Source organism: Perognathus longimembris, chromosome 6 (assembly GCF_023159225.1).
Source record: "Perognathus longimembris pacificus isolate PPM17 chromosome 6, ASM2315922v1, whole genome shotgun sequence".
Lineage (NCBI taxonomy): Eukaryota > Metazoa > Chordata > Mammalia > Rodentia > Heteromyidae > Perognathus > Perognathus longimembris.
This window is the reverse complement of record NC_063166.1, coordinates 52,947,320-52,964,361: the sequence shown is the minus strand read 5'-3', so window position 1 is coordinate 52,964,361 and position 17,042 is coordinate 52,947,320. Positions and strand designations below refer to the sequence as shown.

At 43.6% G+C, this 17,042-nt stretch overlaps 1 protein-coding gene across 2 annotated transcripts in view; it reads left to right on the top strand.

Moving 5' to 3' along the window:
- Dtd1 (D-aminoacyl-tRNA deacylase 1) overlaps positions 1-17,042 on the top strand; it is a 160,491-nt gene that overhangs the window by 12,815 nt on the left and 130,634 nt on the right. For both annotated transcript variants that reach the window (XM_048348730.1, XM_048348731.1), the window contains exon 4: positions 16,746-16,852. In XM_048348730.1, the coding sequence (XP_048204687.1) occupies positions 16,746-16,852 (107 nt within the window). The remainder of the gene's footprint in view (positions 1-16,745; positions 16,853-17,042) is intronic.

The window sequence follows — 17,042 nt, the reverse complement described above, 5'->3', positions numbered from 1 at the left end:
AATACATGGAATGACATCAATAATTTTGTATTTACTGAGATTCTTTGTGTGGGCTATGACATGGTCTATTTTGGAGTATAATCCATGGGCTGCTGAGAAGAAGGTGTATTGGTCTCTGTAGGGTGAAAGATTCTGTATAGATCTGTCAGATCCATTTAGGATATGGTGTTACTTAGGTCCTCAGCTCCCTTGCTAATCCTCTGGGTGTTGGATCTGTCTCTCGGAGAGAGTGGGGTATTAAAGTCACCCACTATGATTGTGTTTGTGTCTGTCTTGTTCTGTAGTTCTGTGAGAATTTGCTTGACATATGTTGGGCCTCTTTAGTTCGGTGAGTATACATTTATCACCGTGATGTCTTGATTCTGGATTTTTCCTTGTATTAAAATGTAGTGTCCTTCTTTGTCTTTTTGAGTTGATTTTAATGAGAAGTCCAGCTTGTCTGAGATCAGGATGGCTACTCCTGCCGTTTTGGTAGGTGCATTTGCTTGGAAGATCTTGCTCCATCCTTTCATTCGAAGCCTGTTTTTATCCCTTGCTGTAAGATGGGTTTCTTGTAGACAACAGATGGCAACTTTTTGTTTGTGGGATCCACTCTGCCATTCTGCTCCTCTTTATCAGAGAGTTTATACTGTTTATATTCAAAGAGATCAAGGATAAGAGTGTTTTTTTCCCCTTCCATTTTCCTGTTAGGCTCTTTTTCCTCTCTTTTTTTTCTTGTCTTTAGTGAGCTGCTCTTTCTGTTGGGCTCTGGCTATTGTTTCTTTCTGTTTCTGTCTGTGTGTCCTGTACGATTTCTGTTGGGTGGGATTCCCCTCTTAGAATTCGCTGTAGGGCTGGTTTTTTATTCACATAATCCTTTAGATCCTCTTTGCTATGGAAAGATCTGGTTTTTCCCTTGAATATGAATTATAGTTTCGCTGGATATCTAATTCTGGGTTGGCAGTTGTTGGCCTATAGGACTTGGATTATGTTCTTCCACTCTCTTCGTGCGTGGTAGGTTTGTGTGGATAGGTTTGCTGTTATTCGGATCCTTTTCCCATTGTAATAAATCTCTTTCTTCGCTTTGGCTGCATACAAAATTTTCTCTTTATTCTTGAGATCTGAAGTCTTGATTATTATGTGCCTGGGTGAGGATTTTCTAGGGTCTGATCTGCCAGGCATCCTATAGGCTTCGGTTACCTGGGTGAGGTCCCTTGTGAGATTGGGGAAGTTTTCTGCAATGACTTTATTGAAAATATGTTGAAGCCCTCTGCTCTGGTATTCGGCTCCTTCTTCTATTCCAATTGTGCGCAGATTATATCTCTTGTCTTTGTCCACTAGCTCCTGGATTAGTCTGCCCTGGAGCTTTACCATTTCTTGTAGTGTGGTAATTTTCTGGTCCTTATCGGCTGCATCATCGTCCAAGAGAGAGATTTGGGATTCAATATGGTCAATTCTTTGTGCTGTGGGTTCAAGTGTGGAGTTTATGGATGCCAGGGAGCTATTTATGGTTGCCAGATCAGCTCTGATCGTGGAAATTTCTTCCTTTAAAGAGTTGTATTTTAAATCTATTTTTTCATGCATTTCGCGTCTCAGTATGTTAAGGTCTTCTTTAATGGAGGTTTACATTGTATCCATTTTTGCTTCCATTTCTTTCTTGATTTCCTGAAGGTCCTTCGAGACTTCCATTCTGAACTCCTGGAATTGTTTTCTGAATTCGTTCCTGAGGCTTTCCATCATTTCTTTTTTCTTTTTCTTTTTTTTTTTTTTTTGCCAGTCCTGGGGCTTGGACTCAGGGCCTGAGCACTGTCTCTGGTTTCTTTTTTTTGCTCAAGGCTAGCACTCTGCCACTTGAGCCACAGCACCACTTCTGGCCATTTTCTGTATATGTGGTGCTGGGGAATTGAACCCAGGGCCTCATGTATACGAGGCAAGCACTATTGCCACTAGGCCATATCCCCAGCCCCCTTTCCATCATTTCTGCTATCATAGCCTCAGTTGTTTTTTTATTATCCATCTCCTCTTCGGTTGTACTGCTTTTTGGAACTGGCGAGTTGGCTGCCCTTTCATGAAATTTGTAATATTTCTTTGTGATTTGCGCATCTGGAGATCTGTAGGTGGCTTCCTTGGTTTGGCTTTTTGCTGGTTCCTGCTGGTCCATCAGTGGGAGACTTGTTTGTGTCCTGGCTCTGGGTTTGAGTTTGGCTGTTGAACCTTACTGCCCAGTGGGTGAGTGTGCCCGTCTCGGTTGTTGCGGAGGTGGTCACCCTCACTGCACTTGGGGGTGGGTAGGTTCTGTGTCTTTCTCTGCAGGATAGTGTTCTGCCGCTGTTTTGTGCTGACCCTAGTATGCCCCTGGTGGGAGTTTGCGGGTCACTGATTCAGCATGGCGTGGAGGCTTTTCTCTTCTTTGGTTCTTTTTTCCACTCGGTACCTTGGTCAGAGGAGCTCACCTCTCAGATTGAGATTTGCTGCTGAGAGGCGGCTCGCCCACCTGTGTGGATTGCTCCTGTCGGAGCAGGTGTTGCTGTTGAGGGGTGGCCCGCTCACCTGTGCGGAATGCGCCTATCAGAGCAGGTGCTGTCGCTGGGGGACTCTGCCCACCTGTGTGGGGTGCGTCTATCCGAGCAGGCACTGCTGCTGGGGGGCCCTGCCTACCTGTGCGGAGTGCACCTATTAGAGCGGGTGCCCACGCTGGGGTGTCCTGCCCACCTGTGTGGAGTGTGCCTATCAGAGTGGGCGCAGCCGCTGGGGGGCCCTGCCCACCTGTGCGGAGTGCACCTATCAGAGCGGGTGTTGCTGCTGAGGGGGCAGCTTGCCTGCTTGTGCACTCCCATGGGGGTTTGGGCAAGAGGTCCTCTTGCTGGAGGGCTACCATGCTGGCCCACGCTGGCCCTCCGGGGGGCGTGTGCATGTGCACTCTAGTGCTTCCTTTGGGGACGTGCTGCCCTGAGTTGTTGGAGGGTGCTTGTGCCCTCTCGCGAGTTTGCTGTGGGGGGGCGGTATGCATGGACCCCAGCAGGATCAAGTGTCTGGGCTCGGGTTGGTGCCCACAGACTCTCTGCGCCTTGGCTGTGAGGGGGGCGTGTGTTCGGGCCCAGGTGTCCCTGCTGTGCTGGTATTGCACACCAGTGAGCCTGTGACTGTTGTTCAAAAAGTCTGCAAGGACCAGGTGCCTCAGGTGGGGCTTCCAATGCCTACCAGTCCCCGGGCCCCTGCTGGGGAGTGGGTGGGGCCGGTGCAGCCAGGTTCAGGCTCCTCTGCTGGGGCTTTGTGGGGAATGCCTGACTAAGGTGTTTCCTGTTCCCCTTGTTGGGCGCTGCTCCGCCTCTGCTAGTTCCCGTGTACTCCCAGAGGCTGTAGGGTCCTAGAACCGCCAGATATGGGGCTCCTCCCTCGGGGTAGGGAGGGGGAGGGAGGGAGCTCTAGCTTCTTTGTAGGTTTTGGGTCTCTGCTAGAGCTGGTCTTCCGTTGGGGGCCGGTAATGGGGAACTTACTGGTTCTGGATTGTGTGTGTGTCCCGTGCTGCTGTGGGCTTTTCAGGGCTGGGGTGCTGGGGTGTGGCGATCGGTCATTTGGTGGTGGCAGTCCTGGCTCTCCTCGTCTGCACCGCCTGGTCCCTCGCTGCTATTGTCTGTCTGGGTCGGTCCGCGCTCAGTCTGGAGTCTGTGGAGCTCCTGCTGTCTGGACTCTGCGCTCCTCATGTGACTTTTCGGCTGTTGGTTTGCCGGCGCCGGGTCTCTTTTCCCAGCCTGGCGGGGGGGGGGGGGGGTGGTTACCCTGGAGATTTTCCGGCTCCGTGCAGGTTATAGGCTCTTCTTTTTTTGTTCTTTTTCGTTTCCTGTGTTTCTCTGTTGCTTCTGGTTGTTGGGTTTGCTGGATTCTTGATGGGGTGTTGGGTGCTAGAGTTCCCAGCTCACTGTTCAGTTGCAGCGAGTTGGGGTGCCTCCTTATTGTGACGGCGCCATCTTCCCTCTTCCCAGGCATTGACTTTTAGAAGGTCCTCCTTATGTGGATACATTTGTGGATTTACTTTCAGCAAAAGCTGAAGCCAGCTTTGAAGCCAGGGATTCATGACCAGATAAAGGGATCATTCATGCTGCCTAATTTATGCAGCATCTCCTGAACTATGTCTTTATTAAACTCTTTCATTCCTTTTGCCAAGAACCACTCAGATAGAAATGAATAGAGCCATTTGAAAAAACAAGCCTTGGGAAACTATTATATAAAACAAGAAAATCTTTATTTCCTAATCCTGATTCAACTCTCCTCATAAATATATCTAATTGAAAAAAATTGAATTTGATTTTTTGTAAAATACAAGTCAACTCTTTCCTTTGAATTTCCCTTTCTTTTGATAATATTGAGTTTTTTTAACTGCAATTAATATGATGTTTTGTGAAAAACAGGATCTAGAGGCAAAAAAGTAATCTAGTCTTAAATTCTATCACATTTAAAGATTTATGACCTTTGTAATTGGTTTACGCATTTATAATTCATTTTCTTTATCTAAAAATGAGAGTTTTTAAGATGGGGCTTATAAGGTCATGTGCATAAAGCTATTATTTTCCTCTACCACTGAGTTGCATCCCAGGTCTTACTAGGCTTGTTTTCATCCTTGGATGATAATGTTTATTCAATATTTTTAAAGCTCTGTAGTAGAACCTCTCACTGAGGATTGTCAGCTCATCAGGTTCACTCAGGTTTAGGTAGGTGATACTCCCTTTTCTCCTTGCATTTCCTTTTCTTTTAATTTTCTTACTAGAAAATGATGTCCTTTTGATATAGGGCACATGGATTCCACGTGAGCAGGATACTTACTTCTGCCTTAAATCAGATCTCACTGTTTACTTCAGCGGAACACATTTGCTTCTTTTGGAAATAGCTAAGTTTATAATTCCATATTTAAGTCTCATCAGGGGACGGTTGTCTGACATGGCTTTGCTGAAAACATGTTTTTCACAGAATGAGTAATTAAGACAGATCCTGTGAGTAATTTTTTTTTTCTTTGCTGAAGGAGGCTGAGATGTTGCCAGCATTGTCTTCTCTGCTTTAGATGTTTTTAGAATCATACCATTTCTGAGTAATCTCAGATGTGTTTCAGAAAGCACTTTAAATGGGAGAACATTGACAGATATTATAGAAAGCTTGAATGAAAACAAAATAGCTTTCATCTAACTCCTTAAGGAAGGGTGTTTTATACATTATTAGGTACTTTGTTTTCCTAAAAATACCTTTTACCTTTTTAAGTGATAAGCATTTTATTCAGGAAAACATGTGAAGTATCTGAATTGAGGCACTGTAAACAATATAATTTAAAAATGGATCAGAATTTAAGCTCATGGAATAGGATACATCTGATCATATTTATGAACGGTTGACATGAGGTATGCAAAGAGTTCTAATTGCAATTAATTTCCAGGTCTTTTGGGAATTCAAAGTGACTATAGTTACATCAGCAGCACATAGTCACTGTCACTGTCTCTCTTGACCTTAATTCTTTTACAGCCTCAGTGGAATAAAGTACATAAAACATGTCTTAGACATTTTCTGTCTTTTGGTTAATTTTAAGAATTTGGGGGCTGGGGATATGGCCTAGTGGCAAGAGTGCCTGCCTCATATACATGAGGCCCTGGGTTCGATTCCCCAGCACCACATATACAGAAAATGGCCAGAAGTGGCGCTGTTGCTCAAGTGGCATAGTGCTAGCCTTGAGCAAAAAGAAGCCAGGGACAGTGCTCAGGCCCTGAGTCCAAGCCCCAGGACTGGCCCAAAAAAAAAAAAAAAAAAAAAAAAGAATTTGGCTTCTACCTCCAAGATGGAAAGTCTTCTGTGAGCCCAAGGGATATTGGAATGTAAACAAACTGCTGAATGCATTTTCTTTGTTTTATGATTTTCAGGGCCACTTCAGCTCTAAACTGAAGGTAGTTTCATTAGATTTAACATTTATTTTCACTACCTTCTCTCATAACTGATATTTTATTTAGCATAAATATTTTAATTGTTTTTCTCATTAATTGCTAAAGTTTAAATACACAGTTATTGTCCCTTTTATTCTTTCTGTATTTTCTTTCCTGCCACAGCTGGTCCCCATTCAACAGACATTCCATGCCAGCCACAGTCCTCCCTGCACAGAGCACTGAACAGAGCAGCTGTGGTTCAGGCACTGGACAGCAAGGTCTGCTCTCCATTTCCCATTATTTCATGGCTTACTTGGGGGTATGAGCCCAAGCTTTTTTCCTGGATTCATATGAAATGGGAGCTCTGAGGTCAGGCTAGTTATGGTTTGGTCCACACACACATTTATTATTGTTATTAGAGAGTATAGTATGCCAAAAACCATTAGGGCCTTGTGAAAAGTAAACTCTTTCCCGTTTTTGTTCCCCCCTCTCTTTTCCCCATCTCTGGGTCTTATACATACTGAGAAAATGCTACATCCTAGCTATGTACCTTTATTATCTTAGTGAATGCTCACAATAGTCCTATCAGGTGGGTACTAGCATCACTCCTATTTTGTAGAGGAGAAAACTGAGGGCAACAGATAAGGTCACTCATCAAATAAGTGTCAGAGGCTGGAATTGCCAGCCATCTCTAGGACCCCAAGCTTCACTACAAAAGCTATACCATCTTGCCTTGTTGACCTTCTGTGTTATCTTATATTCATCAGGTCCACTGGGGGCTCTCCTGCCTTCTGTGCTGTGCTCAAGGAAGTCACTTGGGGTCTCTCTCTCTCTCTCTCTCTCTCTCTCTCTCTCTCTCTCTCCTTCCTTCCTTCCTTCCTTCCTTCCTTCCTTCCTTCCTCTTTTTCTTTTTCTTGGTCATGGGGCTTGAACTCTGGGTCTGGGCATTGTCCCTTAGCTCTTCAGTTCAAGGCTAGTGCTCTACCACTTGAGCCACAGTGCCACTTCTGGTTTTCTGGTGGCTAATTGGAGATAAGAGTCTCACAGACTTTCCTGCCCAGGCTGGCTTTGAACTGAGATCTTCAGATCTCAGCCTCCTAAGTAGCTAGGATTACAGGAGTGAGCCACCAGTGCCCAGCTCAGTGGGGCATTTTACATTTCACATGGATCTAGTAAGACAAGAGTACTACACCCTATGGCTAGTTTGTCTTTTATCTCAGAGTAGTGATGTTAATGCAGTGTTTTAGACTTTTTTTTCTCTCTGCTGGTATACATTCTGTTGTTTCCACTCAAGTTGTATTTTTGTGATTTCTCTGTCAATAAGACACTGTCCACCAGTCTTGGTGCTAGGGTCTGGTTTTACACTGTTGGGGAAGGAGATACTGTTCCTGCCCTAAGGGAGTTCACGGTAGGTGAGGCAGGGAGATCTAAGCAGGGATGCTTTTGTTACACTAGGGTATCTGTTCTGAGAAGCCTCATGTTTTGCAAAACCATTGCCAAAACTCACAGGGCTCATGAGAATGGGTAAAAGCAGCCCACTAAGATCTGTATCTGGGCTAGCAGGCAGTAGATGTGTTTTTTTTTTGTTGTTTTGTTTTGTTTTAATAAGATGCAATTTAAGGTCCTTTTTGCTTCTGCTGAGGGTTTTCCTCTTTTCTGCTGAAGGTGGTCATTTTGTTCCTGCTTTCCAGGTCTCTCTGCCTGTGTCACCCCCCTCTGCCCTGATGTGGCCTCTGGGGTATGCACACACTCTCTTATTTATCGACTGTGCATGAGCAAATGAGAATTTTTTAATCAGATTTTTTCTTGACTGGTGTGTTGTGTGCTATGGGCTAGGCAGAAAGGCAGTGGTATCAGTGTGCTTGGGCTCCATTTTGTCTGGTCTGGGTTTAAGTCATTTGTTAGACCTTCTTGACTCATCCATACTGCAATAAACCTTCCCTATCTGGGATTTATTAATGCAGTTTTGACCAAGGATAGCAAAAAAATAAAGAAGGAAATAACTCAAAAGGGATGTCAAAAAACAGAGACTTTCAAGCTGCTCATTTGGTGTAGAGATGCTCTTAGCCAGTCTTGTACTATTGTCAGTTGCGTTTAAGTCATTGTATGAGATACTGAGTGTTTCTCTGAGCTTAATTTTGTGAAAATTCACTTCCCATAAAAGCAAATGGTGCCCAAAAGCAAGATAAAAATCTATGTGCTTAATTTAAGTGATAAAATGAAAATTCGAGACTTGTTGAAGGTTGGCATGTCTTTAGTCAAATTTGGATGGCATTATACGAAGAATGAACCAAGCATCCATCCACAGTACAGCACTGAACAGTATACTTGATTTTTCTCTGTGGGGTCTTTATGGATCTAGATACCAGAGGATATCAAGGGTCTACTGTAATAATTTTGCAGAAAGTTGCTAATTGTTATGCTTAAATGTGGGCATGCACTGGCATTCCAATTAAATAGAAATTGGAGTTTCTGGGAATGATGTATTTAAATTGGGAACACTCCTACTCTGTCTCTTCTGAGCCTCGTCTTCTGGTGTGATGATTCAGGACACTGGACAGGTCAGCCTCAGAGCAGAGTTCAGAGCTACCTAGGACTCTCTGGGTTGAGTACTAAGCATCCCCCGCATTCCTGGAACCTCTGGGCAAATGAATGGTGTATCTGATAGCTCAAAGGAACACTCTGTAGCAAGGCAGCTTTCACAGCACCCTGGACATCTAGGGTGTGGCTAGGTGCACAAATGTACTCTTTTTTGAATAGGACACTGGGCAGGGGTTTGGATGGACATCTGGTCCTGAGGAGTGGTTATACACCTGGCTGGAGGAAGCTTGTGGCCAGGTCTTTGGGAAAGATGTAGGGATTCCTAGCTCTAGCAGATGTACAACTAGCCTGAGAGGGTTTAAGAGGTTCAGGGACAGATGTAGATAGAGGAGCGCAAGAGAGTGCTTGACAAACATTGTTGGCAGTTTACAACATGGCCATCAGTTGCATTGACTGGCTTCTAAGGTTGTTAGCAGCAAGCACATGGGAAGAGGTGTTTCAGCTGAGACCAGAGGGTGACATAAGAGACAACTGTAGTACCAGGAGATGTTTTTGTGGGTGATCTAGTTAGAGGCTCTTGCTGTGTCTTAGCGAGTTCTCTAGATAGTATGTACTCCTTTCTTCTCCCTCCATTGCTGCCTTCCTCCTTTTTTTTTTTTGCCAGTCCTGGGGCTTGAACTCAGGACCTGGGCACTGTCCCTGGCTTCTTTTTGCTAGCACTCTACCTCTTGAGCCATGGCTTTGTGCATGGTAGGCAAGCACTCTACCGCTAAGCCACATTCCCAGCCCCTGCCTTCTTCCTTTTTATGATGGATGTGTGTACTTTCATCCTTTCTCTTTTCTCCTCTAACTCCTCCTATCTCACCTAATCCTTCTGGGCCCCCCACATTCCCGAGGCTTCTCACAATCAGGTTTTCTCAGTGTAGTTGGGTTTCTAACGTGGTGTTGGATCCTTCCAGAGCAAACATCCTAAGAATAGGTGTTGCAAATCAAGGGATAGAATTCCAGACCTGTAAACAGGCACAGGTTTACTTCTGTTATATGCTGTTTGTCTCAGAGTATCACTACCCGTCCAGAAGGGATACAAGAGGAGGGATACATGCATCCTGAGTGAAAAGAGTGAAAGGGTTTTGCAGCTACCTCACATCTTTCACAGTTCCTGTGCTCCTAAAGGAAGGGACTTTTCTCACTCTCCTGCTCTACTTAAAGGAACTGTGTTAGAAGAAAAATTCCAGTGCATGAATTCCAGTATTCTCCCTCTATTTACAAGAGAGAGTCAGAACTGAGGGTGCCTTACTGAGGCCCCTGGACTGTGTGAGCGAGCCTAGGAACTTCAGTCATTTGTGGGCTCTACAGCCCCCCGGCTTGGGATAAATGTTGAAAGCACATTTGGTGGCAGGTGTTAAACGCTTTCCAAGTTGAATGCTGAACATATATTACTGTTACAGGCAGGGGGAAAAGAAATAAATTTCAGTCCAAAATAGAGTGCAAAGAGGGACATTTCCTCTCAAGTTTCTGGCTCCAGTTCTGAGTCCTGTGTAAGGGGCTCAGGAAGGCATTCACCCATGGACTTTATTCAGTAAGTAAGTATTGCTTCAGTGTTAAAAGTACTACCTATATTTTCTATATGGGATCTGATCTGTCATGGCTGTCAGAGAGCTAAAGAAATGTGAATAGACCCTTATGGAAGTTACTTTGTGCCTGGCAAAGAACATACATCATGTGCAGGTCTCTTGCAGCTTCATCAAAAGGTACCAGGAGACGATATCCAGCTTTTGCTTTGTCATTAGTATTTAATTTCTGTGGATTTCCTTAATTTTCTTCCCTTTTTAACTACTTGCCTCATTTTAGCAGTATGAATGAATTTTCAGAAGAAGCCTGTTTTATAGACTTTGGCAAGGTCTGTATTGCCAAAGTCATTATTTTAAAGCCAGACCCAAAGAAACATAGGCTCCCAGAGGATCACAATAGCTCAACAGCTATGTACATATGACCATATAAAGTTGTGCTAATTGAAATGAACTCCAAGATATGGAAACAGGAAACAAGATTTTTTTTAATGAACTGTGAAAAGTTATTTCTTTTTTCTTTCGTTTGATTTCCCTTTGGTTTATCCCTTGTCACTGTTTTTGATTTTGGTACCCTGTGTCTTGTATATATGTTTATCTGATTTGGGAAGGAAAGGGACTAAGAAAATGGTGACAAAGTGTAAACCAATGCAACAGCGATACTCATGAGATGCTATGTTAGACATGAACTTTACAGCTTGGTTGGGGGGACGGGGGGAGGGAAAGTGGGAGAAAACAAGGGAGGAGGAAACACTGTTTGACAAGAAATGTACGCATTACCTTACTTATGTAACTGTGACCCCTCTCTACATCACCTTTACAATAGAATAAAATATTATTAAAAATAAATTCAGGGCTGGGAATATGGCCTAACGGTAGAGTGCTGGCCTTGTATACATGAATCCTGGCTTCGATTCTTCATCACATACATAGAAAAAGTCAGAAGTAGTGCTGTGGCTCAAGAGGTAGAGTGCTAACCTTGAGCAAAAAGAAACCAGGGACAGTGCTCAGGGCCTGAGTTCAAGCCCTATGACGGGCAAATAAATAAATAAATAAATAAATAATTTCAGGAAATTACAATGTGGGATTGTATCTTCATGTTCATGAGTTGCAGGCTTGAAAGCTGCTGTGTGGACAGATCCTCGTGTAGATGTTGATACACGTGTTCAACGGCTGCTCTTTCCTTTTTTTCCCCTCTCTTCAGTAATTTTTCTTTCTTATTTATTTGTGCATGTCTCTACTGTGGACTTAACTTACATCATATTAGCTATAGCTGAGCTTCCCTCTTCCCCATGTGGTGAACTGTATCCACGTTCATTTTTATTACTATCTTTTCCTGATTTCCTTAATTGATTATCTGTTGTGAAGAGAAATCTGATCATACTGGGCTTCCATTTCCCTACCTAAAATAAATGTCTGTGACTGTGGCATAGTGGAGATTTAATAATACTGTAGTTATGGCAGAGGCTCTTACACATGGTAGGTGTTGCTATTTTGTGCAGTGAATGGCACAGGCCAGGGAGTTAAGGACAAGCTCATTTTGTAGGCTCTGCCATTCCATCCACCCTCCCTGCCTGCTGCCAGTTTGGATCTTGAGTGTTCCCTAAAGCCCTTGTGTTAAGGGGTTGGTTTCCAGCCTGTGGCATTATTGAGAGGCAGTAGAAACGTTAGGAGGGGCAATCTACTTGGAGGAAATTAAGTCCTTGGGTCCCAGCTGCCATGAGGTAAGCAGTTTCTCCCACAACTCTCTCCTGCTATGATGTTATGCCTTTCCACAGGCTATTTACTCCCTGCTCTGATATTACACCTTTCCAGGCCAACCAACCATTGACTGAAACTTCTGAAACCATGAGCCTAAACTCCTCCTCTTTATAAGTTGATTATCTCTGATTTTTTTGTTATAATAACAGAAAGCAGACTAATATAACTCCTTTCTGGGCTCCTTTTCCCTCCTGTCATTATTTTTCTTCATCTCTTTTATTTATCGAACTCTCTCTATACTTTTGTTTATGAATTGAAGCCTAGCTCTTTATTCTCTTCCCACAGAGTCTATGATAGCAATTCAATCTGAAAAAAATAGGACAGTATTTTTAAAAAAGTTACAGGCATAGATAAAAGAAGTTTTTATCATTGTTGCATTCCAAGTATATATAGTGACTTGGCATTAAAGGAAAAGTTGGGAGTCATTCAGTAGGAGGAATAGGAAAAATTCAAAGCCTAATTTTAATTCAGGATTAGAAATTCGGAAATATTGATAAATTAGGGTTTTCCTTATGTTTTTCGAACCAGGGTTTTATTGACCAAATGAATACTATAATTAATAGGGCCCCCTAACCATTCTTTCTCTGAGTAAATCCTTCTGATTTACCTTCAGTTCTAAAAGACTCCTTGTTGATCCTTTCTTTATGTCCAGTCTAGAGTTTCACCCACCATTTGAGTTATAAGTCAAATAATTTTTTCATTTCTAGTATTTTTCTTTCAAATTAATTTTAATAGTATTTGTCATTGTGATAAAATACCATAAAGTCAATTACTTTTGCCATTTTAAAATATAAATCAAGTGACATTTAGTACAATGATGTTTTACAATCACCAATACTATCTAGTTTCAAAACATTTTTATTACTATACTCCTTAAACAGTTATTCTCATTCTCTCCTGACCTTAACCCCTGGTAACCACTAACTTGCCTTCAGACTTTATGGATTTACCTGCTTTTGACATCCATGTAAGTGGAATCATATGATGTGGTCTTTTATAACTGGCTTCTTTCCTTAGGATAATGTCTTTAAGATTCCTGCTGCTGATAGCATTATTCCTTTTTATGAATATTCCATACCATGAGTATATCATTTTATACCATGAGTATATAATTTTATTTATTCATTCATCAGTTGGTGCACATTTGGATGGATAGCCTTTTTGGCTATTGTGACTTGATTAGAGCTTTTATGAACATTTTTGTTTTGGAACTGCATCAGCTTCCCAAGCAGCTAGGATGACAGACAGTACATGTCCAGCTCTTGGTTGAGAAGGGGTCTTGTGAACTTTTCTGTCTGTCTGTCTCTTTGTCTGTCTGTCTTTCTTCTCTCTCTGTCTCATATGGACGTTAATTATGTTACTCAATCTGGTCTAAAATTCCTCTTCAATCCTTTTACCTTAGCCTTCTTAGTATCTGGAACTATAGGTATATATCACCATACCTAGCTCTAGAATCATAGCCTTTTTTCATTGTAGTGTAGTTGTGTTTTCCTTACTCATTTTTTTCTTTTTCTTTCTTTTTTCACAAGACTGGTGCTTGAACTCAATATCTGATGCTTCCGCTCATTGGCTGGTGCCCTACCACCTGAGCCATGCCTTCAATCTCCAATTATTTTCATTGAGCTTTTACTTTTTTTAGTTTATTTGTTCCCCTCCTTATTTTATTTTGAATTTTAGTCTTGTTTTAGTTTCTACTAAGTGGTACAAAGCATCAGAGTTTTGTATGGTTTTATGTTTCCTGGTCCATTGTCAAATCCTGCTAGCCTGTACTTTGACATGCACACAGAGTGTAGGGACAGGATGCCACTTTTGCAGCAGGTGCTGCAGTGCAGCCATTGATGTCTCATACAAATGGTTGTGACATCCTCTTCCTGGATCTCCTGCTTCTAGGATGTGCTCACTACAACAGCCTGAGTGAGTTATCCTTGTAGATGGACAGTTATTCTAGTTAAAAAAAAATTTTTTTTTTGACCAGTCCTGGGGCTTGGACTCAGGGCCTGAGCACTGTCCCTGGCTTCTTCTTGCTCAAGGTAGCACTCTGCCACTTGAGCCACAGAGCCACTTCTGGCCATTTTCTGTATATGTGGTGGTGGGGAATCGAACCTAGGGCCTCATGTATACGAGGCAAGCACTCTTGCCACTAGGCCATATCCCCAGCCCCTAGTTTAAAAAATTTTTAAACTGGCTTTGAACTCAGGCAGGTGTGTGCTACCCTGAGCCACACCTCCAGCCCTAAGTTAGGAGCTTGAACTCAAGGCCTGGGAGCTGTTCCTTTGCTTGTTTCATTCAAGGCCAATTGACTCTATACTGATCTGGTGTCTTCTGAAGACGTAGGAGTGCTTGCCTGCCTTCCAGGTCCTTTGGAGCCATACATCTGCTACTGTGCTGGGATCTTTGGTCATGTCCTTGGAATAGGGAGGTACACTGAAGAGCACCGTGTCTCTATAGAAGCAGCTCTGTACTCGAGGATGGAGCTGCCTCTGATGCCAGGCTTCCATGGCCACTCCCTGTAGAACAAGATAGGCGTGATAAAGTCTAAGTCCTGTGGGTGCAGAGGAAATTCCTGCAACTAGGCAATAACCCTCACATGGCCATAGTCTTGATTTTGACATCCATTCTCCTTTGCTTGATTTTTTAAAAATTTCCCTAGCCTGTATACCCCATGTTGGGATTTCCAGTAGTGACTTCTCCTCTTCCTTGTTCAGGCTTTGGACAGATGAGTAGAACAGAAATGCAGCCTGATTGTGAGAATGCCACCTTAATAGTGGTGGAGAGCCACTTTAGGGAATGTGCTTAGGTGGACTTCTCTCGAGCCCTAGCAGGGCTCTGGAGAGCAGACAACATGGATTTGCTTCCAAACATTAATTCTCCCAACTTTTCTTCAATAGATGGCTTTTTCTGGCATGGTTTTCTGTGTCATCCTCCCATTTGCCCATGTACTACCATGACCAGTAGTCGGCATGGATAATCTTAGTGACTAGGACTTCTACATAATCTGCACACACCCACAAGCAGAGTCACCTGGATATAACTATCCCAGGACAACTGTCCTGCTGTTGTCCTGAGACAAACTGTGCCATGGACCTTCTTGGGATGTGATGAGAGTCAGTTCAACCTTGTCCAGAGGGGTGTGGATAACAGCCTTTTATAGGTAAATGGTGAATTCTGCAACAGGAGTGGGAACTTGGGGCATCCAGCTGTCAGGGCGCCTTGGACAGCTGCTGCTGGAGCCTGGTTCATGGCTGTTGGCCCCCCCTGCTTGGAGTTTCTGTGCCTGAAACATGTGGTATAAACATGTTTGACACGAGCTTATCCTGTAGCTCTGAGACTTACATTTAAGAACAATTTGATTGTATCATCATATGAGCCCAGATGTAGTTTTGTAGATATGTTTTGTCTTTTATTTCAAAAAGTGTATTTATTTTCCATGGCCAGTGTAATTTTTCTTGGGGAACTTCATGCTTTGATCTGGACTGGAAAAAATGTTACCATTTTAAGACCTCTTAAAACACGTCTTTGGATTTATTGTGTGTACAAATGGAAATTCAGATAATAGCTCTGTTCTTAGCTGAAGAAAAACAGGAAAAGAAAATAAATTTCTTGTTACTTGGAATGATAAACACCATGAAGCATGTGCTGTATATCCTGGCAACAGAAACTCAAGGTCGGAAATAATTCCTTTCCTCCTGAGTCTGCCTTCAGCCTCCCGAGGACTGCTGTGGCTGAAATTTGCTACTAATTGTAGCCATAATTTTAGCATGCAATTAAACACATGATTTCCTTCCCAGCTGATGTCTTTTTAGTGAGTGTGACATGGGTAAAACAAAAGCTCTGTTGATTTGAGCGGCCACTTTAATCTGATAGGAGGTCATGGAGAGTCACCATTATTATTTGGGTATGTTCAGCTTCCCAGTGGAAGCTAGATTAATCTTGCCTATAAAATTGGTGAACAGCTTGGGTGCTTCTAGTACAATGCCGTGTTACTATCTGTGGGTGGGAGAAAACCAGTGGTTGATTGTTGGGATTTTTTTTGCCCCTCCCGGCTCGGACTCTTCCTTCTTTCTTTCCACCCTCCTTTCTCGCCCTCTCCCCTAATCACCCGACCTGCAGGTAAGTTAGAGTGGAACGGGGGTCAGCTCCGACCTGACGTGCACGGGATCTGCTGCAGATATGTGATCGCCTCCTTACGCTAGAAGTCTGGTGAACATATGCAACGGGGCCGGCTTCTTAGAGCGAACTGACTTTATTAAGAGAAGGACAAGGGGAGATGATTCCGAGGGAGGGGTTTGGCCAGGATGTCGATAGGCTGAAAGGTATCACCTGACCCCCAAGGGCTAACGTCACTCAAGCGCGCCGAACCAGGGCGGGTTGGTAGGCGCCGGGCTGGCTAAGAGGTTGGGGGGGCTGTTTGCCCAACCGGTTCCTCTGGATTCCAATCCAGAGGGGGTAGTAGGGCCGCATTCCCCAGGGCTGGGGGAGGTCCATCAAGCCCCTTCCATCAAGGGGAAATATGGATCCCAACAGTTGATGCATCTATTTTGCTAAATCCATTTGAGGTTAGGGATCACAAGAAGTAGTAAACTAGGTAGGGATCAATCAGGTGGAAATTATGGGGTTGTAATGGGAGCAGAGGCTCATGGGAGTCAGCTTCAGGGGCTCTGGTGTCTGAGGGGCCCCAGGGCATGAGGTCATTCCAACTTCTTGGGCCTGAGCACAGAGCCTCTCCATGGATGGATATGGTGCTAAAATGGCTTCCCTGAGTAGGCATGCCAGCTTACTTACCCACCATGCACTTGTCTGTGTTCTTTCCCTGGTATTTGAAGGCCTTTCTTTTTTCCCAGGTGTCTTGGGCACACTGTAGCATTCTCCTCACTCCCCTTAAGATCAACCACCTTGTCTTCCCCAGGCTTCTGATTCTATTGATGTACATGTGCTTAAAAAGAAAGAGTAACTCTGTGGTGGCCAGCTCTTGTAGCTCTTTGAATTGTTCTTTCAGATGGAAAGTTTGGTGCCTATATGCAAGTGCACATTCAGAATGATGGGCCTGTGACCATAGAACTGGAGTCTCCAGCTCCTAGTGCTGCTACTTCTGACCCAAAACAGGTAAGCCTCAAATCAGGGGCCTGGGACAGTCTACTGGTCCAGGACTTGAGTAGTCCTTTGTCTGATATGGAGGACACACATTATTCACTGTAACCTCATATTTATTTTAATACCTTTCTTCCCAAGAATGCATGTTTTTGTTATAACTCTGGAGTAAGCAAGCTGGGATCATGAGGAGAAAACGTCCTTG